A 21,725-nucleotide genomic window follows, 5' to 3' on the forward strand; every position below is an offset into this window, starting at 1 on the left:
CAGGACCGGCCCACCCATTAGGTGAGATGAGGCGATTGCCTCAGACGGCAGAGTCCACAGATCCCAATGCAGATCATTATTATTCCCCACCCCCTTGTTCTTGATGCGGATCTTCACTCACCCTTCTTCCCTAGTGGGGAGAGGAAGGGGTGCCATTCAGGTGCCGAAAAGGCCAAAATGTATTGGGTGTTCCCTGTTCACAGGCAAGCCAGCCGGTAGATGCGAGCTGACTCCAATCCCCTCTAAACCCGTGTGTGCAATACAAGCATATGGAACAGGCTTCCTCAAACTCGGCCCTCGAGATGTTTTTAGCCTACAACTACCATGATCCCTAGCTAGCAGGACCAGTGGTCAGGGACGATGGGAATTGTAGTCTCAAAACATCTGGAGGGCCGAGTTTTGAGAAAGCCTGATCTAGAAGGTGGCTCACTCTTGATTTCTTCCTAGAGCTAGAGGGATAAACGGGAGCCTTTGTGTGGATGGGAGCGTCCTCTGCAACGCACCCCATAAGCACAGCAACCACCTCTAGGGAAGCTCTGGTGAGCGCACCGTTGTCTTCGCCGCCGCGGCCAAAAAGCCCCGCGGCTGCAATTCGGCTTGTTAAAGTAGAGGGCGGGCTCCGCCCCCGCCGCCAACGCGAGCCAATGGGAGCAGCGCCTGCGTGCGAGCGCCGCCTATTTCCCCTCCGCGAGGAGCCCGGACTGCTCCGCTCACTCCCGGGGACGCCGAGGCAGAAACCGGCCGGCGCTATGGCCACCGTGAAGGAGAAGGCGGCGGCTTTGAATCTCTGCGCGGTGTACAGCCCGGCTAACAAGCCTCCAGGTAGGCGGCGGGTTCGGGGCTTCTTTATTATGTTCTCCGGGGGGACAGGCGGAGAAGGGAGACTGCGGAGCAAAACGCCTCCACTTAAGGCAGGTGGGTGCCGTGGGCTCCCCGCCTCTTCTGGCTCTGAAGGGTGGGCTCCTACAAAGTCATATGCAAAGCCGCCTGTCTCGCGCCCTCGCCTCCCCAATTTCGCCCCGCTGAGAAGGGAAGGGCGTGGGGCGGGCGGAAGGCGCTTTCTCTGACCGGCCGCAGGTGGAGGCAGCGCCCGAGTCTGATCGACCGATGGACCTTTGGCCCGACCCGCCGAGGTCGCTCTGATGCAACCCCGTATCTTCTCCCTTCGATGGCTATCTCCTCTTTTCTGGGAGATGGTTGGCCTTAGCCCTGTTGGAAGGTCAGCCGGGCGTTCAACAGAGCGTTGTTGTTGTTGTTTTGCTCTTATTCTGGAGGGGTCCAGTTGCTCGGGCAGAATCCTGTTTTATTTTATTGTAAATTTGTATACTGCCTTTCTATGCTGATCTCAGGGCGGATCTCAGCAGAAAAACGCATAATAAAAACAAGGACAAAACAAACCAATAACTTCTCCACCCCCTTTCACAAACACATTTAAGAGGTTAAAAATTTTAATTATTGTGCCTAAGGGCTAGGATGGCGTGGACTTCCCTCCTCCCAGCTCAGGTAGGTTTGCTGTTTCCGGACCTGCCGTTGGGCAGGCTGTTGGCCTGTTTCTTCAGGTTGGCTGGAGTCGCTAGGTGATATGTAAGAAGCCTTTCCTCAACAGAGGAAGCTCTTCCAACTTGCTTTACTTACTCACCTTTCTACATTAATTTCATAAGGTTCTTTCATTCCCTTGCTTCCCGCAAAAGGTCTGTTCTGTCTCTCATAACTTACCGGTAACTGCTCACGAAAAGTCAGAGGCACTACTCATGAGCTTATTGGGTTCCTTCTTAATATATGGCCGTGGATAAATAGCTGTTTGTGTTAAGTGTGATCACGCTGGCTGTGTGATCCCTATGGAAGTTCATATATGTAAATGTGCAGAAGCTGGTCTCTTGTGGACACCCTTCCAGGAGAGGAAATACTTTCCTCCCAGTTTGGGTAATCTTCTGGGAGGCAGCCTTGACTCCAATGTTGTTAGCAAACAAAGCTTTCCTTGGGGTCTGTTTGGCAACAAGAATTAGAAAAGCTGTAGTACTGTTGGCTACGGTACTGCGGATTTTTTGTTTTAAAAAGGGAACTGGTTGTGTTTTTTTCTCGGCAGAACTACTCAGGCATTTGAGTTTACTAGTCTGATACGGACAGTACCAGTGGATTTAGGTGTTCTGGGGCAGCCTTTGCATCCTCCAGTACTTCACTATAAACATTATGGTCATAGGCATAAAAACTTGATGGGTGAATGTACCAGGTATGCGTGTCTCGGGCATTTGTTTTAATAATAAAAAAGACCGTTCTGTACTGATGGCTTTGCCGTAATTATAAAGTACAAATAGTAACCACAACACATGCTTTCAAAATACACCCCCCCTTTTGCAACTTTAATCCTGAGTGGATACAAGAGCTTTTACAATCTTGTGAAGAATCATGGCCACCTGTAAAATACTGTACATTCTTTCTCTCTCCCTTCCCCTCCTCAGTAATTTGAAATGGCAGCCTTGCATAGAAGCATCTAGGGCAGGTGTGGGCAAGACTCTCCCACAAAAAAGTATCACTAATGAGAAAATGAAGATTCCCAATATTGTCAGTAATTGACTGACAGCTGCTTTATAGGATCTCTTTCTCTGGCAGAGAGAAATCTTTCCCAGCCCTGCTAACTGGTAGCATTTTTATAGTTATGGGGACATAACTGTTACATTCCCTTGAATCAAACCTTAGAGCCTCTGTCCTTCCCCAGATGTTGGAATCCCAGAGTCCATCCCTGACCATTGACCATAATGGCTGAAGTTGATGGGAGATGGAGTCCCACTCCACCTGGCAGGCAAAAGGTTTCCCATTCCTGCGCTAGAGACTTTGTTAACTAATGTTGCCAGGAAAGGATGTTAAAGGGCTCCACAAATATTTCCATGGGAAATGATGCACACCTTTGGAAGTGACTCCTAAAAATATTGGGTAGGTCCATAATCTGCTTCCAGAACACTCCCTGAAACACAACACATAATACACCTCTTGCATTGCGTGTTTAGGTTTCAGCTTGGCACAGAGACCATTTGGAGCCACTTATGTCTGGAGCAGCATTATCAACGCACTTCAGACCCAAGTTGAAGTGAAAAAGCGGCGCCAGAACCTGAAATCTTTTAACGACTGTTTTATTGGCTCCGACGCAGTAGATGTCGTCTATGCCCACCTTCTGCAGAACAAATACTTTGGCGATGTAGATATTTCCCGGACTAAAGTTGTGAGAGTGTGTCAGGCACTGATGGACTACAAAGTGTTTGAAGCAGTTTCTACCAGAGTCTTTGGAAAAGACAAACGGTCTGTGTTCGAAGATAGCAGCTGCAGCCTCTATAGGTTTCCAAATGTGTGTAACCAAATGGACAGTCCTTTCGGAAAAGTGTACGGCCGGACTGTGCATCAAAGGTTAGTACCAAATGAAATGCTGAAGATATTTGCCATGTTTTCTTGTTCTGTCTTGAGAGCAGCCTAACCCTAACCAGATATAGAACTTAATACTCTATGGGGGCTGCAATCCATAGAACTGTGTATGCAGCCTGAAAGGTAGGAGGGAGGATGTCTTGTCTACGGAAGGAAAAATGGTAAACATTAGTTGTTCCACAGTCAACAACTGAGGAAGATCTACTTTTGCTGAACTCATGGTGGACTTTGGTTTGATCTATCTCTGCAACTCTATACATGTCACTGTCACTGTCTGGCCAGGTGGGTCTGTGGGTGTGGAAAGGGACAGTCTACTCCCCCTACTTGTCAGAAAGACAAGGTGATTGGTGCTGTTATTGGCCATCTGACTAAGCATGTGTGAGCACAGCCCTGAATTCAGAATGCAAATTTCCTGCCCTTGGAATTATGCATGCAGCACCAACTTTTAGGAGTTCTCATCCAACCAAGGAGTGCTGGAATTGAAGCTAGTTTCCATCCTTGCATCACCCTTGCTGGATGTCCATGTCTGTCCGTCTCTCTTAAATGTATATTTTGCCTTTCAGCGTAAGGCTTCCACATTGGCTGATGATATCACTTCAAAGTTGTCCATTAAAACAAAGATAAATAAAAGTACAATAAAGTCAGTAAAAGCAAAAAGCTGAACAGAAACAGCAAAATTAGTTGCCTAGTGTAAAAGAGCTTTTTGGACAATTTAAAAGCTTTAGGCACCTGGTAATGAAACTGACACACTAAGAACAAAAACAAGACTGGAACACTAGGAACTAGTTACCAGCCAAGTGTTTCTGGGGAGTGTTCCACTGTGGGGATGCCACCACCAAATGGGCTCTGTCTCTGATGCCACCTGTCTACCTCCTGTTGCAGGGAGCATTCAGACAAGAGCCTCCAGTGAAGATCTTGCCAGGCAGGTTCATGTGGTTATAAATCTGTGTTTTAAAATGTCCCCAGGGATAGAAGGTAGAGCTGCCTGTAGAAGTCAATGGAGAAATTGTATATTTCAATGTAGCTGGAACTGAATACCAGCATGTCTGCCCCACTCCAAAACAGCCGAGTGAGGACTGAACATGCTCAGTAGACACAGAATGTTGACTGACTGCTGGGGTAAGAGGGAAAGGATAGGAACAGAAAGAACTATCTCATTTTTATATATTTTCCTCTGTCCTCCTCTTTTTAAGCCACTTTCTTCTGCCTGCAAACACCCCCCCCCCCCCGCAGAACCATTGCTATGGGGAAGTGGGGCTAGCTGGATTTTTTTGCCCTGGCTGAAACCTCCAGAGGGGCACCATTGAGGCCCCCAGCCTGTGTGTGTTTGTGTGCATGTACCTACGCAAAAGTGAGTGATGGGGTGCCGAATTGGGTCTTTGCCCCGGGTGAAATAAAGCCTAGTTTCACCCCTGCCTTCCTGGCCCACTTGACCCAGTTTTCAGAACACATTTTTGAAGACTAAGCATACTCAGTACTCATGGGGGGCACGTTTCCTAACATTTACATGTATTTTGTACATTCACAAACCTTGGGATTTTCCCAAGTCTGCCGATAGCCTCTCTTTTTTTGTCACTGTTGCTCTTCTTGGCTACATAGGTGACAACATTCGAACAATTTTTTGTGAATTAGAATAAGAATATGATTTAAGATCAAGGCTGCAGTCTTATACCTCCTTTCCTGGGAATGAGTTCCATTCAACTCGGCTACTTTTAAATACTGTAGTAGTAAGATTGTACAACTTTGGATATTTCTGTTTATAAAACTGTGGTGAAGCATGACTACAAATGGGAAGAGGAGGGAAGAGTATGGTGTTATTTTTTAAATCCAAAAGTGACCATGAAAGTTGCAAGTAGCTGTTGCATAATAGTCCCAGCTAGAGAGTAGGTAAAGGGACCCCTGACCATTAGGTCCAGTCGCGGATGACTCTAGGCGCTCATCTCGCTTAACTGGCCGAGAGAGCCGGTGTACAGCTTCCGGGTCATGTGGCCAGCATGACTAAGCCACTTCTGGCGAACCAGAGCAGCACACGGAAACGCCATTTACCTTCCCGCCGGAGCGGTGCCTATTTATCTACTTGTACTTTGACATGCTTTCGAATTGCTAGGTTGGCAGGAGCAGGGACCGAGCAACGGGAGCTCACCCCGTTGCAGGGATTCGAACCGCCAACCTTCTGATCAGCAAGCCCTAGGCTCTGTAGTTTAACCCACAGCGCCACCCATGTTATTAGAGAGAGAGAGGTCCATTTCTTCTCCTCCTCCTCCTCCTCCTCCTCTTAAAATTTATATACTGCCCTATACCCACAGGTCTCAGGTGGCTCACAGGAGAAAATCACAATATAAAAACCACAAAATACATATTCAAAATAAAAACAACCCAATTTACACTTCAACTCTATCATTCTCAAATGGATTTAAGTATGATTAATTTGCATTGGATCAAGTACAATTCTTGGATAGGATTTTGTTTGTATCATTCCAGCTGATGAGAGAGTGATGTATCTGAAGGCACATGCTGAAGACTCACTCATGTGGACTAATTATGATTACAGGGAGAGTTGTTCTTTTGGTCTATTATTATATGGGTGAAGTGGACATTCAAAATGTGTTAGTGTCTTTTGAGAACGGAACCAAGGGTGGACACCAAAGTAGAATGTTAGGATGTGAGCTTATGTGTGTAATGTAAGATGACTAACATGCTTCTAACTCTTCCACTAACCTGGAAGTAGGGTTGCCTTAGACATCACACCTAAGCACCTTTGCTGGGGAGTAAATCCTATTGAACTTAGTAGGGCTTACTTCTGAGTACACATAGTTTGGCCCCTTAGAAGCAGTGTTAGAAACAGATAGAAAAGCTAGGAGCCAATGGCTCCTGGAACCTGGATTACAGGTGCAAAGTTGCCATTCCCTCCCTGCCCCCAATTCAGTAGCACTTTATATTTAGTTTTTTGAAATGCATGAACTAATACACAATTCACATTGGTGACACATTGTAAATATCACATTTTTAATGGCAGTTCTTAATTGGACACTGCAAACATAAATGGGGCTCAGCCTCAGCAGTAGTGGCCAACCATAAGTATTTATAAATACGGGGGCGGGGGGGGGCTGTGTGTCTTAGCTCAATATGTTACATCACAGCTTCAAGTACTGCAGTCACATTTAAATATGACCATTATATCAAACTTCTTGGAAGAACAGGCCTAACTGCACAATCCTAACCATTTCTACACAGAAATAGATCCTACTGAAATAAAGGTAAAGGTAAACGGACCCCTGATCATTAGGTCCAGTCGTTGCCGACTCTGGGGTTGCGGTGCTCATCTCGCGTTACTGGCCGAGGGAGCTGGCGTATAGCTTCCGGGTCATGTGGCCAGCATGACAGAGCCGCTTCTGGCGAACCAGAGTAGCGCACAGAAACTCTGTTTACCTTCCCGCTGGAGCGGTGCCTATTTACTTGCACTTAGATGTGCTTTCAAACTGCTAGGTGGGCAGGAGCTGGGACCAAGCAACGGGAGCTCACCCCGTTGTGGGGATTCAAACTGCCGACCTTCTGATCAGCAAGCCCTAGGCTCTGTGGTTTAACCCACAGCGCCACCCGCGTGTGATCTAGGCAAATGGGATTGGGATTGTAACATTGGTTTTGATACTCTTATGACAGGTCAATTAACATAAGGGACACTAATGTGCATTAAATTATCTTGAGCATGTATCTCTTCGGTTCATTTTTATGTTTGAAGCGGAATGTTTGTATTTTGCCCTTCAGTTGAGTAGTCATGAATTCAAAGCTCACTTGTAGAGAATATAGCTACCAGGACCTTTCTGGCTGAAGAGCAGATAACTTGAATCATCCATTATTTTTTCCTTCAGACAGGAGAAAACAGCATTACTTAGCATAACACCAGTGAAATCAGGAAGCTTGGAGGATCTCTTGGAAAACTTGAGTCTAACGCCTGCTAGTTCCTCTCAAGTAAATACCTCTCCAAAGTTTTCTCGCCAAGGTAAGTGATGCGCAAACATCACAATTGCTTGCATCCAAGGGAAGGAATGGGTGCCTTGTTTTAAACTTGCAAATTTAGCTCCTTTCCACTACCAAATACAGTGCTTAGAATAAAAGGAATACATTGTGTAGTGTATTTTCTTGACTTAGAGCAGGTGCCTATTGTCTCCCCATCCTGATAAATCATGCATGGCCAACCTCTGGCACTGACCCACAACTGTCACAGGGAATAGAAGTTTGTGAAGTTAAGCTGGGGGGCCTGGCGATGATCATTATAGACAAGCCTTCACCAGCTCAGTACCCACGGTGTGTTTTGGACTACAACTTCCATCAACCCCAGCCAGCATGGCCTAGCCATTTGCTTATCCAGTGATGTACTGCTGTCTACATTCTCTCCCCAAGCTCATTAGACTACAGACAGAAAAACTATCCCAAGCTATAGGGGGAAGGGCTGACTGTGGTGTATTTGAAAATGGCATTGCCTCACATTTTTGACTTGTGGTGTAGTGGCTAAAAAACTTTTATGTATAACATTTATTATGTAGCCACCACAGAATTGAAGTTCTCTGGATGGCTTACAAAGCAACACATAAAATAAGTGCATTATAAAACAATACAAACTATTAAAATATTTTTTAAAAATGAAATTCAGTTTAAAACTCAGATTTAAAGCTTAGCCACCAGTAGTGCAAATGTTCAAAGCTTTTCAATATCTTGAAAATTTAGCTGGTTTTAAGAAGGCTTGAATGTGTTGCTGCCACCTATTTCATCTTTGTTGGTGGGAAAGCCCAAAATTAGGGTTGTTTTTCTGTAGTTGAAAATTTAGTCCTGATTAGAAAATGCAGCAAGCAGACAAGTTCTTGCTTTTCAGTTTTGGAATCCTTGAATGTGACAGAGGCTCTTGAAGCTAAGGAATCTATTGTTCCAACTCTAAAGTCTTCAACAAGGCCTCCTTTCTTTACGCATCCTTATTAGCATGATTTATGTGATTGGATTCCTGTGCAGCAAAGATCATTCGCAAGTTCCACAGGAAAAAATGCAAAGCATGTTGGCTATGTCCAAATGCTTGCTGTTCCCTGCATAAATTGCTGTTGGTCACCTTCCTTTTACCCTGATAAAGTACACTTGTAAGTTGATAATGCATTAATAAGGAAGCAGGTCGCTTAAGTGTTCTTTCAGTGAAGTATTAAGTCTCTTAGGCTAAAAGACAAACACTGCAATGGCAGATTACTCCTTGACCCCTAAATAACTTTAGCTAACTGGATCTTGGCATTTGAATTGTGCTTCTAGTTATTAACGAAGTCTGGAGAGAGCAAACAATTACCCGCCTCCTGCAGCTTATAGATCTTCCACTTCTTGACTCTTTACTTGAGTACCAGAAGGCAGGATCTAAATTTCCACAAACAAAGCAAGAGTCTGGATGTAACATCACAAGCAACTACCTGGACCGAGAAGTTCTGAAAGCATTCGGAGACTCTCAGTAAGTATGTATGTTGATGAACAGGAACACAAGAAGCTGAGTTACAGACTAAGTTTACTTTTACCTGCAGGGCAAATAGCATCTTTAGAGGCATGTTTATTTTTTTTGGGGGGGGAGGGTTTGGACCAAGAAAATAGTGTGCTGGAAGGGTTACTTTTCCTGCCTCTGTGCTGCAGTTCCCATTTTAACTGTGTTCACCTCCCATCCCACCCACAAGGTGCTTTGATCTTTTTCTTAAATGCCACCACTGAAGATCTTTTATGCATCTCTCAGGTCACACCTAGCTTTGGCCCTAAGCTGTTATGATTTCAGTGGGCCTTGGTTATGGACAGACTTTACCTGGAGTAGGGCCCATGACTTTGAAAATATAGAGACATAGGAATTTTCATTTTCTAGGACGGATGAATGGCTGTCGGCAGCAATAGACTGTCTGGAGTATCTGCCAGATCCGATGGTGGTTGATGTGAGCCGTAATTTGCCTGGGCAGCCTGACAAAGTACATTTTGGGAAGCTGCTGCTGTTTGATACCATTGGTAGATACTATAGCCAAAAGAAGGAACCACTGTTAAGTCATGCACCTGAAATCCACCTGGGCATTGCAGAGCTGCTAGGTAAGTGCAATTGGCTTCCAAATTTCTAGATGACTAGCTACATTCTTTACCAAGCAGCTCCTTGTATACAGACATGTGGAGTGAAAACTCTTGTAAAATGCATACTGTATAGCTCAGTGGTAACTGTGCTTTTATTGGCAAACTTAACAAGTTTGTGGTGATGGGGAATTGTTGGTATTTAAACAGAACAGCAATGTAATGTAATGGTGGGTGTTAGTCATAAACTCCATTGTTCTTCTTTGTTCCAGTTAATGGGAAAACTGATCAAGCTTTGGAAGCAATTCAGCTCTACTTGAAGTTATTGGATAGTACAAGAAGAGAGGAGTTCAGGAGACTACTCTACTTCATGGCTATTATCGCCCAGAATTCTGATCTTAAGCTCCAAGCAGAGGCAAGTGTGATCACTTAGGGCCCCTTCTAATGTAACCTTCAATGACATGACAGTCTTTGGAGCAGAGCTGTGCCACTAGGTTAATGTTGGAAATATGAGATTGCTATGGTGGGAGCCCATGCCATGATTCCTTCCCATGGTGGCACCGTCCTTTTCAGGAACTGCAGCGCTGAAGTGGGAAGGAGCCACAATACGGGTTCCTCCCATGTGACCTTGGGTTTCCAGTGCTGCTAACCAGTGGATCAAAGAGTCACACTGCAGCAGTTTCCACACCACCAGACAGAACATCGTTTTAATTTACTTTAATATTGTATATATATTTTAAATCTGAGCTGGGACCTTATGACAAAGAGTGGGTAAGAAATAGTGGCTAATAATAATAGTTTACAATGATAAAAAATAATGGGTCGTTTCCAGTGTGACTATTCTGCTAGCATAGTATTTCCCCTTTCCCATCCCCTGTGCACCCTCAAAATCTGCTCCAGAGGGTTGAATGGGAGCTCCTGGAGCAGATTCTGAAGGTGTTCAAGGAAAGGAGAGGAAGGAAAAGTACAGTTGCACAACAGGAACTCAGTGCACAGTGTTGGATACAACCCCTAAATAACCAGTAACAATAATATTGGGGTGATTTTAAGCAGACTTATGCATAAGCTCTATTAGGCTTACTTCACAAATTAAGTAACTTGCACTCACATAACTTTATGTAGTCTTACAAAGCAAACTATAGGAAACTTGTGTTTGAAAACAGAGTAAGTAAGCAGGGAAACATTCCTTTATTTCCCCCCTATTTTGTAGAGTGACAACCGGATGGTTGTGAAAAGAACTTTCTCCAAAGCCATAGTCAACAATAAAAGTTTATCTAAAGGAAAAACTGACCTTCTAATTTTGTTTTTGGTGGACTACCAGAAAGATGTATTAAAGGTAAGTGCCTAAAACCTTGTTTCTCTGCTGTTGCTTGTTACTGAATTATCTTCCTAAATTTTAATGACTAAAGGAAGCTGTTGCTTCTTTTCTCCAAGATCCCAGGGACGTTGCATAAAATGGTTAGTGACAAGCTTGTGGCTATACAGCAGGGGAAAGATTCCAACCTGAATACAGGTAACCCATGTCTTTAATAACATTTAAGTCCATGGCTGGGGAATCTGTGGCCCTCTGCCTGTTGCTGGACTACAGCTCTCATCAGACCTGACCATTGGCCATGGTGGCTAGGACTGATAGGAGCTGAAGTACAGCAACATCTGGAGGGCCACAGGTTTCCACATCCCTGTTTTGAGTCACTTCTTAAAAAACCTGGAAAAATCCGCATCTTAATGGACTCTGTATCATTTATTTAAACGTAGTGATAATGAAACTTGATAAGGCATGGGTTGGGTTAGTGATGCATTGGTGCCCATTCAGCAATGTGGTTGTATGAAAATTCAAGTTGATTAAGTAGACAGAGATGAAAGCAGTTGTGAGATGGTCAAGAGCATGAGTGGGAAATCCCTGGTCACAATTTCTTTAGCCATGAGATTACTAGGTGGTCTTAAAAAAAATATTCAGCCTACGTCCTTTATCTGTAAAATTGGGATAATACTGGACTATCTTCCAGAGTGCTATAGGGCAAGGGTGGGGATCAGGATCCAGCTTGGGAGGGGGGCAAATTCTGAGGCCTCCCACCCCCCACATGTCACTGCTAGGTAGGTAGGGCTACCCACCTGTCAGTGGCCTGTTGTCATGTTACATCTGATAATTTCAGTATGAGGGAAACATGAGAATGTGTTCCTGTTGTGGCAGGGATCAGCTCAGCTCAGAAGGTGTGGGGCCTTGTGGGCATGGGTGGAGGGAACTGACTTCACCTTCACAAGCCAGATTAGGATCCCTGGCAGGCCAGAGGCTCCTCATGCCTCTGCTGTATTGATTATGGCTATGAGAATACTGTATATCAATGACAATGGTTTTTCATGCTTGCTCTTTAGGATATACTTTCTGCCAGCAACTTGACAAAAGTGAGTATCACCACAGTGCAAAGAAGACTACAAAAAAAGAACTTGTATCTTTGCTAAAATCTATTGATGAGGACTCAAGTCTCTCTGCCAAAGAGCGGAAGAGATTGCTTGATCAATTCTATGCTAGTAATCCAGCTATCTTTTTGCAGTATTTTCATGACAGAGGTACCGATGGAGGTGTCGAACTTTAGCTCTAGAATATACTAATAACTTTTGGAAGCACTTACTTTGTATCTTTTTCATTTTTTTGTATTGTACTTAAATAAAAGTGGTTTTGTACTATGGAGTCCCCATGTAATATTATTTAAAAATAATTAAAGCTTCTATTTAAATCTTAATTGTTCAGATGTATTCTTGATTTTAAAAAAAACAGGGTGGGGAGGGAAGTTTAGGCTAGTGTATGAGTTTTTAGCTTTGTTCAAACACTATTGGAAGCTCCTGAAAACTAGACTTTATTTGGTGAATATAATTTTTGCTTCTGATTGTCAGATCTCACTGCCACTGGACTACAACAACCACATGGTTTCTCAGTGTAACACAAGGCTGTTTGATATATATATGCCCATAAATTATTACAAGATTGTTATTTGTCCGCGGCAAGTCTACGTTTGTATGTGACTTGTTCACGTGTTGCGAGTTTATAAATACCTTCAATCCATTTGTTGAAGGAAGTTGCATTTTTATTTTTCCAGTTCATCTATACCAGTCCTCTTGCTATAGTAAGGGTGCGGAGAGTCAATTCATATTGTCCCTTTGTTAGGTTCCATGTATTGTGTATATAATTCAAAAGGATATTTTTAGGCCAAGTTGGTCTTGAATTAACAGTGCATGGCAGTCACTTGCCAATTGTGTAAATACCTGTGATTGTGTCTAATCTTACGTTCATGTTTATTGAACTCTGAAGAACAAATAATCCTCCATAAAAGTGAGCAGCAGCAATCTTCCATTGATCCACTTGGGCATAAACTCCATTGAATTCAGTGGGGTTCAGAGTAAATGGAAAAAAATAATACGCCTTGTTTGTTTTTGTAGGACATGTCTCTTGTACAGGCCAGTTCATGTGATCCTTGGGAACACCTCAGCTTAATTGTATTTGATAGTGGCATGCTAAAATGTCGCTTATGCCCAGGGCAGAAAGTCCTAGTTATTGCTTTGTCAGTGGCACAACACAATCCAGAGGGATTAAGTGCCTGCTTGGAAAATGAGGACTGAATCATATACTCCAGGGTTGTGTAAATTACCCTTGTACTTGGATGCCAAGAGAGTTTGGGATATGCATGAAGTCACTGTTACTGCCTACTCTGCTGATAGATCTAAAAGTGCAGCTGATGGTGATCTGGAATCAACAGTATTTTAAAAAAACAAAAAACAAAAAAAACACTGTCTTGGTCCATGGAACATCTACATAAATCTGTAGTAGAAACCTAATGGAGGTTTCTGTGAACCTTCTTGGATTTAGAGGGCAGTTGTAAATCATCATTACTGCCATACCACCACTTCTGCCCTTACATGGACAAGACAAGAATTGTATCAGTACAAAGAATGCTTGTTGGTAGATGTTTTCCATTCTGTTAAACAATAGGGACCTGAAACTAATAAAATGGCCAAGGGTGAGCAAAACTTTCCAACATAATCTATTAAAAAGGTTTGCTGCTCAGCAGACTACCATCACTGAACCCGTTTTTATTTACTGTTGCAATTGGCTCCATAATATGCAGCCAAAAAGAGAGAAATGCAAAGCTCCACTTTAATATTTCTCACTCCTTTAATTGTGTTATTCCCACCATAATGTGGCATATTGGATTTATCTGTGCCAGTAGATAGGTTGCTGACCCCTGTTCAAAGCCTTTCTCAGCCGTGGGCTGGTCCACCGTCCCTCAGACCATGTGGACTATATTTTTTGGGGGGGGGGGAATAATGAACTAATTCCTGTGCCCCACAAATAACCCATAGATGCATTTTAAATAAAAACACATATTCTACTCATGTAAAAACACCAGGCAAGCCCTACCAATAACCCAGAGATGCATTTTAAATAAAAGGACACATTCTACTCATGTAAAAACACGGTGATTCCTGGACTATCCGCAAGCCAGATTGAGAAGGCGATTGGGCCGCATCCAGCCCATGAGCCTTAGGTTGCCTACCCCTGGCTTTGAAGTATAGGCCCTACCATACTACAATGGTACCTTGGGTTAAGAACTTAATTTGTCAAACTGTTCTTAACCTGAAGTACCACTTTAGCTAATGGGGCCTCCCGCTGCTGCTGCGCCGCCAGAGCACAATTTCTGTTCTTATCCTGAAGCAAAGTTCTTAACCTGAAGCGTTATTTCTGGGTTAGTGGAGTTTGCAACCTGAAGCATATGTAACCCAAGGTACCACTGTAATGATAATAATAATATTTATTATTTGTACCCCGCCCATCTGGCTGGATTTCCCCAGCCACTCTGGGCGGCTTCCAACAAAAATCAGATACAAAAATATTACACATTTAAAACTTCCCTGAAAAGGGCTGCCTTCAGGTACTTGGCATTCTAAGCTTAAATAGTTACTTGCTAATTTTCTGCACATGGGAACATACATAGTGCAAAGAGGAACCAAAAATAAATGGGGGTAGACTGCTTTTAATGCATTTCTGCTGATATAAGGGCAGCATTTAATTTCTTATTAATAGGTTTTCCCATTTGGAAATTGTTCCAAATTAGGCATATGCTTAACCATTGGCCTATAATAGGTTCATATGTATAGTTTCAAGTTGGCCAACTATGCTTTGGTTTCATATCTCAAAGGAGCAAACCAGATTGCAAGGGCAATCTGGGGTGGAAGCCCCACTCTAAGTGTGGGTGAGGGAAGTGGAAAGGTACAGCAGGTTTATGGTCCTTGGAAGAAGAAGAAGAAGAAGAAGAGGAGGAGGAGTTTGGATTTGATATCCTGCTTTACCACTACCCGAAGGAGTTTCAAAGCGGCTAACATTCTTCTTTCCCTTCCTCCCCCACAACAAACACTCTGTGAGGTGAGTGGGGCTGAGAGACTTCAGAGAAGTGTGACTAGCCCAAGGTCACCCAGCAGCTGCATGTGGAGGAGCGGAGATGCGAACCCAGTTCCCCAGATTACGAGTCTACCACTACACCACGCTGGCTCTCAATCATTTAGAGACAAAGCCACACCAAGGCACAGGAGAGCCATGCAGTATAACACACACCAGGGTGGTGCATTATTATGTGGTTGGCTCTCTCATATTGCTAAAATAAGGGCTTGGGAAACAACTTAATTGGGCACAAAAATCAAAGGGATAAAAGTGCTGTCTGGTTTCAAGTCCCTGCTGCAAGATAGGACCATCCCATAGTAACCTGACAAGACAATATGCCCAAGGGTTAGGTACCCATGTGACTAGTGACTGCAGAGAGGAGCTGAAGTTAGTCGTGTTGGGTTGGACTAATCTGGATCCAGTTTCTATTGCTAGGTGCTGTCTTCTGCTTCACTGACTGCTTTGTTCCATGGCTGGCTTTCTCACCTGATGGTATCATTTTCAGCTTTGGCTTGCATTTTTGCCTTTTGCTCAAATGGCTGATTATAATGCTTTGCAAGTAGTACTGAAGCTACATTTCTCCCTCTCCCTTCCTGGACTTGTTTCCTCTTGGGATTTAATTGATCTCTCTTTATATAAATAGTAAAATTGTGGACTTGTCCCTTTTCAGGCTATGTTTTCAATGGTTCATTTGCTGTTCCTTAGTTTTTTTCAGAGGTAAGCACAGGAAAAACTTATTTTACAGGTACTATCACTTCTCTTTCTGAAGATATCTTATTATTTGTTTTGTCTAAGCTCTCATTGTTTCCCCCTGGACTAATGTTCTATTCTGGATGGCAACCAATTCTGAGCTGTAGGGAATTTTCCAAGTAGAGGTGAGCCATCAGTCACAGATCTGCAGGGATTATAAGAGAACAGAAATAAGGCACTTGAATCTGATGAAGGTTTATAATATTATCCCTCCTACCTTAATGATATACATATTGAGCAGGGCTTTTTTAGCCAGAAATTGCAGGAAATCATTCTGGTATCTCTCAGGTGGGAGCCATTGCCATTGTAAGAGAACAAGGGAGGCGTTCATGGTGAGTTCCACACCTCTTTTTCTAGAAAAAATAGAAGTGATATTGAGGATAAAGGTTCCTATTAATTTCACATGTCTTAAACACATTCAGGATCCTTCCAACAAAATGACAGCAACAGAACTGTGCTCTTGGAAGTAAACATTTTATAGAGGGAAGAATATAATTTCCTTACTCACTCTCCCCCAGTTAGATTATTCCAAGAATAAACATAAGATGATATGATTCTAAAGTTGGTTGCCTCTGCAGAACAATGTAGATTTATTATCACACTGTGAAGTTATTCACATGTGTTCTGTTTTGCTTCCCACTCAGCATTCACTGATGTTTTCAATCAGAAGTTAGGTAGGTGGTGACTAGAGAATAAACTTTCTCTGTGGTGACACAATGTATATCTCTCCAAATCATTTCTTATTTGCCCAGCTATTTAATTGCCATTGTATAGCATATTATTATTATTATTATTATTATTATTGGTAGTTGTAGGCTATCTTTCAGGAAGGCCCCCTCTTTTCTATTTTCCTATTTTTACTGAATGCATTGTATGTTGCTTTTGTCGACTTCTATTATTTTTATATAGCATTTTGTTGTATCTGCTTTTGTTGTTGCGTATTTGTATGGGTTAGTCTAGAAAGATGTCATCTAAGAGCTCCTTCATAGCTTTAATTATTGATTGTAAGACTGTAGTTTGGTCAGGAGATGGTTAATGGAAGCGGCATAACTTCCTGAGGTAACTGATAGCACTCTGGCAGGGCGATCAACTACTCATTTAGACACCAGAGCTCAGCTCCCATACACCCCACACCTGGTGCTGAAAGTACCCAGAGGCCTGATTCTGCGCTCTGGGAGAATTCAGTACTAAGGCGTTGTGAAGCCACCGCCCCCCTGAATCCAAATGAGCAGTTTCAGAAACCTAAGAGACGAGCAGTTTTATTTGGCTCTCTTGATGCTGAGAGTCCAAATGATGCTCAGCCACCCTGTAAATAAAACCGTCTATCATAAAGACGCCAGAATCTCAGGTGACTTTCATTTTAAAGAAAGGGCACCCTTGAAATCTCTCACCATTCAGTGAGTGGGGTGCATGCGCCACTCTTTTCTTTTCGCCCCTCCCCCCAGAAGCCATATACAATAGGGAGTTTGGGAGCAAACCTCACTTAACACAGCAGGACGTCATTCCCAGGTAAACATGCCCGGGGCTGCAATGCACCTGACGAGCTGGCCCGACTGATCCCTTTCTGACATTGACCAGCAACCTATTTTGCAGGACGGCTGTGCGAGAGAGCCAAACAAAGGCTGCCTCTTTAACAACGTGCATGCTTAAAAACATGTTTGCAGCAGGGAGGCGTTTCCAGCACGCCCCGTGCCAGTCAGTCCGCATCGTGTTAGGCTGTCAGTTCATTGCTTCGAGGTTTATCGGCGGTTTAAAATAAAAGCCATCGCAATATTACTCAGCCCTGCCTCTGTATGTGTACGTGTGGTGGTGGGGCTTTGGTGCGGCACGGCGCTCCCCCCTCCCTCCATGCAGACGTACAGTGGGAAAAGCCTGGATGATGCAGCAGCGGTATTTCTGGAACAGAAAAAAAGGCCCGGGGGTGGGGAGGGAAGAGCCTTTCGCCCCTCACGCTTTCCGCCAACAACCTCGTCTCTTGATTGACAGCTAGCTTGCGTATTGTCATCGCCGGCACGCGCGCGCTCCTCCCTCCCGTAGCTGCCCATTAGGGCTCCTCGCGCTTTGCTTTGAGCAGCTGCCACTTTAGCGAGGGAGAGCGCAGACATGGCGGCGCCCTGTGAGGAGCCGCCAGCTTCCCCCTGCCCTCTGCAGGCTACCGGCTGCCTGTGAGGAGGAGGAGGAGGACGACGACGATGACGGAGATTGCGAGGAGTTCCCGCTAGTGGCGCTGGCGTTGAGGGGCCGCCCCCTTTCCCGCCCCCCGGACTCGCTTTCCGGAGACCGGTCGTTTCGGGTGCAAAAAAGTTGCTGTCTTCCTGCGCTCGAAGCCTCCCTCTCGCCGGGTAAGCGGGGCTGCGGGATGGTGGGCGGGACGTCTTCTTCCCGCTGCAGCCCGAGACCTAGGCGGGGTAGAAGCCCGGTTGCCCCCCCCCCGTTGCCATCCCTATCTGCACCAGGGCTGGTGGGGTGTGTGTGGAAGGTGGTGCCCCTGTCCTTGCGTCTGTGGGCGCTGCTTGTTATTCGGCTGCATCGGGGTCCCAGGCTGGGGTCGCGACGGGTATGCGGGCGAGGAGAGCACAACCCTTGTCGTCCTGTGTGGGCCATTAATCCAGATTAAATCGGAAGGATCGCATTGCTTATCATCAGCATGCATGGAGAGAGCGGGGAAATTCCACCGTGTCTGCCCTGCCTGAAGCATTCGTCAAGGGTTAGCATCCATAAAGCATGAGCTTGTTTTGAAGGGCTGTCATAATCAGCAGATTTCCAGTCAGTTCCCTATGCGCGCCTGTCCGGAAATGAGCTCCACTGGCACAGTGGGACTTTACTGCTAGGTAGGCATGCATGCATTATCATCATCAAGGCCTGCATTCCCTTCTGGGCAGCCTCCCAGCAACTGCGTAGCTAGCCGCTCGGGTGCGGGGGGCGGGCGGGGCAAGCTGCCATGGGGGCGGAGCGGGGCGAGCCTCTCCAACACTTGGAGCCTCACCTCTGCCTTCCCCTTCAAACTCATTTTGTCACACACACACACACACACACACCCAGATGACACCCAGGACGGCTGCAGTCCCCGCACCCCCTTCCTCCACCACTGCCTACCAGGGGGCACACATGTAATTGGTGGGCAGGCCAGAGGACAAAGTGGCAAGAGCAACAACTGTTCAACCTTTGTATAAATCTGCTGGTTTCAACACACATTCATAAACCTAGCTCTATCTATTCTCCTAGCCAGGCAGGGTGGAGAATTCAAGGATGCATTCCAGCCAGGAAAGAAGGGGTATGGAGCAGGGCCAGTGATGGGTGTCCCCTGGGGAGGGTGTGTGTTGTGGTGAGCCAGATAGAGAGGCTTGGAGGGTGACATCTGCCCCCTGGGACTGAGGTGCCCCCCCCAATATAGGATTACAGCAACAGTCTTTCATTTGCTAAATGGATATTATTGTTCTAATCCTATATCTGAAGATTTTCCTTCTTTTGGAATATAATGGACATATTTTATTTCATAACTCTGCAGCTCCCCAGAAAGAAATGCACCAGTTCTCTGATATCCCTTATTTTTACTCTCTCTGAGTTGTTCAAAGCTTTGTCTGTGCCCACTGAGAATTTTGTATGTGTCACATTGGGAAATATATAGTTTAACTGAAATAGCTGGCAGTTCACTCACATCCCTGTTTTTCCAGTTCTTAACCTCAACATTACATGCTTGTCTGAGTAGTCACCTTTTTATTGTTTCATGCAGACTTCTAGGGAACTGTGTAGTCATGCTGTGGTGTAAATAAAACCCAAACAAGATAATATATATGTATTTTATGTATATGCTTTAGTACAAGTCATGCTCCAACACTATAATAACCTGTTTTGATGTGTGCTAAGGAAACCTTTTGATAATGGGAACTATACAAAAATTTTGCTGCTTTTTTCCAAGCACTTGTCTACATTCATATGATGATGTGTGCAAGATGATAGAAAAAGTGAGTGGGAAAGAAGCCTCAGTTTTTCTTTTTATGCCTGTAAAGCCTCCTGGTTTGAACTCCATTGATTTAAATCAGTGCTGAGCCATTTTTTTAAAATGTGGGGGGGGGGGCATTTTCTTGGGAAACAATGTTCTCCACCCTGCTGTAAACAGTGCTGTTAAAACTTGGCTGGAAAGTTTGGAATACATCAAAGAGGAATTCTGTCTCGTTGATCTGTATTGCTCTGCTTCTCTCATTTTCCTTTGCTGCCTTCTGTTCAGACACCCCTTAATTGGGAGGTGGCAGGGTGCAAACCTAGATGGAAATTATAGCCTTTTGACATGGATGTCATTCCTCAATGCATGTCTGCTGGTTGCATAGGCTCATTGTTATGGAATAAGTCATTATAATGATTAGCATATTTTTAGTGTGAGCATCACACTGCCCAAGCTTCTGAAGCTGTGAAGTCCTGTTTCAAATTAAACCCTGTGGCTTCTAGGGAAGGCTATGGTGGTTACTTCTCAAAAGTTCTGTTAAACTCAAGGATGCGCAAGCCCTCCACACATCAAACAGGTTTATTCATTAGTGTAAACACAAGCAGGTGCAAACACATACTTCTAGAGGCAGACTCAACCACTTGGCTGATTAAATACTTCTCACCTGTGCTGGCAAGCAGTTCATAAACCTTTAAGGGGCATTACAGCACAAAGGCTACTGCATTAAAAGGAGGGGAACACACAAAAACAAAGTGAAGTTGAAAATGCTAAAATAGAAAAGAAAAGATTGAGTGAAAAAGATGAGGTGGGTCTAAGAATGATGGGGAAAGGGACCACCAAAGAAGTTCTGGAGAAAGTAAAGAGAGGGCAATCTGGGAAAGTTATGATAACAAGGGGGAGAATCATATGGGAAAATGATATCAGGATTAAAAGGAAGTAAGTGTTGAGATGAGAACTGAATGGGAAAGGAAAATGATGGAAGTGTCAGTAGAAGTAGCATACAGTATTTCACATGATAAAGGCAAGCATGTTAGGAAGAAACTTCAGCTAGAACTCATCTCCCTCACATTTAATGAAGGGAATATTTTTGTGTGTGTGTAAGGAAGAGAATTCAGTCATATAGTCTGTGGTGGTATATTCCAAACAGGTTTTACCATCTGTTACCCAAATCTTTACTGTCATAGAACCCATATGTAAAAGTGGACTGGGTCAGAGGGATGGTAAGTGTGACTCTCCCCATCCTTTTTTTGTCCAATAATAATAATAATAATTATTATTATTTATACCCCGCCCATCTGGCTGGATTTCCCCAGCCACTCTGGGCGGCTTCCAACAAAAATCAGATACATTAAAATATCACACATTAAAAGCTTCCCTAAACAGGGTTGCCTTCAGATGTCCTCTAAATGTCTGGTAGTTGTCTATCTCTTTGACATCTTAAGGGAGGGAGTTCCACAGGGCGGGCGCCACTACTGAGAAGGCCCTCTGTCTGGTTCCCTGTAGCTTTGCTTCTCGCAGTGAGGGAACCGCCAGAAGGCCCTCGGCGCTGGATCTCAGTGTCCGGGCTGAATGATGGGGGGCTCTGAACCAAAATAAATTGTGCTGGAGAAAAGCAGTGGATGTACAGCAGTTTCACTGGGAGGGGAGTTAGTTTTCCCAGCCCACACACCCCTGCTTCCATTCAGTTGCCACTCCACTACTTCATATGGAGTTTGCAGGAGCCATGTTAGATTTGCCATTTTCATATCTAGTTTGTCTCTCAATGTCTGAGAAATCAGCTTTCTTGATGGGAATGTTGCTATTTTGGATTCTTTTTCATTTACACGAGCATGCTAAAAGACTCCATGATGTCAGAGGCTATAGAACTACTTGGCTGGAGTTGGTCACACAGGCATAGTTCTGCTGTTGAATGTGCTCAGAAGAATCCAGTGCGTTGTACGTTGCTTCCTTTTTAATTTGGCAATTGATGGACAGCCAAGCCATTCAAACTACATATGACACCAGGGAGCTTAGTGCAAACCGTAAATATGTGTAAATCTTGGGTATAGCTAGGGATGTTTAATTGTAATTATTAGAGTGGAAAACCGGTTATTTTAATCCCTCATTTCCTATACAGTCATT

At 44.3% G+C, this 21,725-nt stretch overlaps 1 protein-coding gene across 2 annotated transcripts; it reads left to right on the forward strand.

Annotated features, from left to right (window-relative positions):
- Nucleotides 1-682: 682 nt before the first annotated feature.
- Nucleotides 683-12,086, forward strand: DEPDC7 (DEP domain containing 7). Of its 2 annotated transcripts, XM_033151655.1 has the most exons (9): nt 683-822; nt 3,006-3,399; nt 7,284-7,414; nt 8,704-8,893; nt 9,290-9,504; nt 9,753-9,895; nt 10,691-10,816; nt 10,915-10,993; nt 11,854-12,086. In XM_033151655.1, exons 1-9 carry the CDS (start codon nt 750-752, stop codon nt 12,072-12,074), a joined length of 1,572 nt encoding a protein of 523 aa, XP_033007546.1. In that variant the 5' UTR covers nt 683-749; the 3' UTR covers nt 12,075-12,086. The 2 variants fall into 2 exon arrangements, with proteins under 2 accessions (XP_033007546.1, XP_033007555.1); XM_033151664.1 differs by lacking the exon at nt 10,915-10,993 and having other exon boundaries at nt 11,854-12,070.
- Nucleotides 12,087-21,725: the final 9,639 nt, after the last annotated feature.

Source organism: Lacerta agilis, chromosome 1 (assembly GCF_009819535.1).
Source record: "Lacerta agilis isolate rLacAgi1 chromosome 1, rLacAgi1.pri, whole genome shotgun sequence".
In the NCBI taxonomy this organism is placed as follows: domain Eukaryota; kingdom Metazoa; phylum Chordata; class Lepidosauria; order Squamata; family Lacertidae; genus Lacerta; species Lacerta agilis.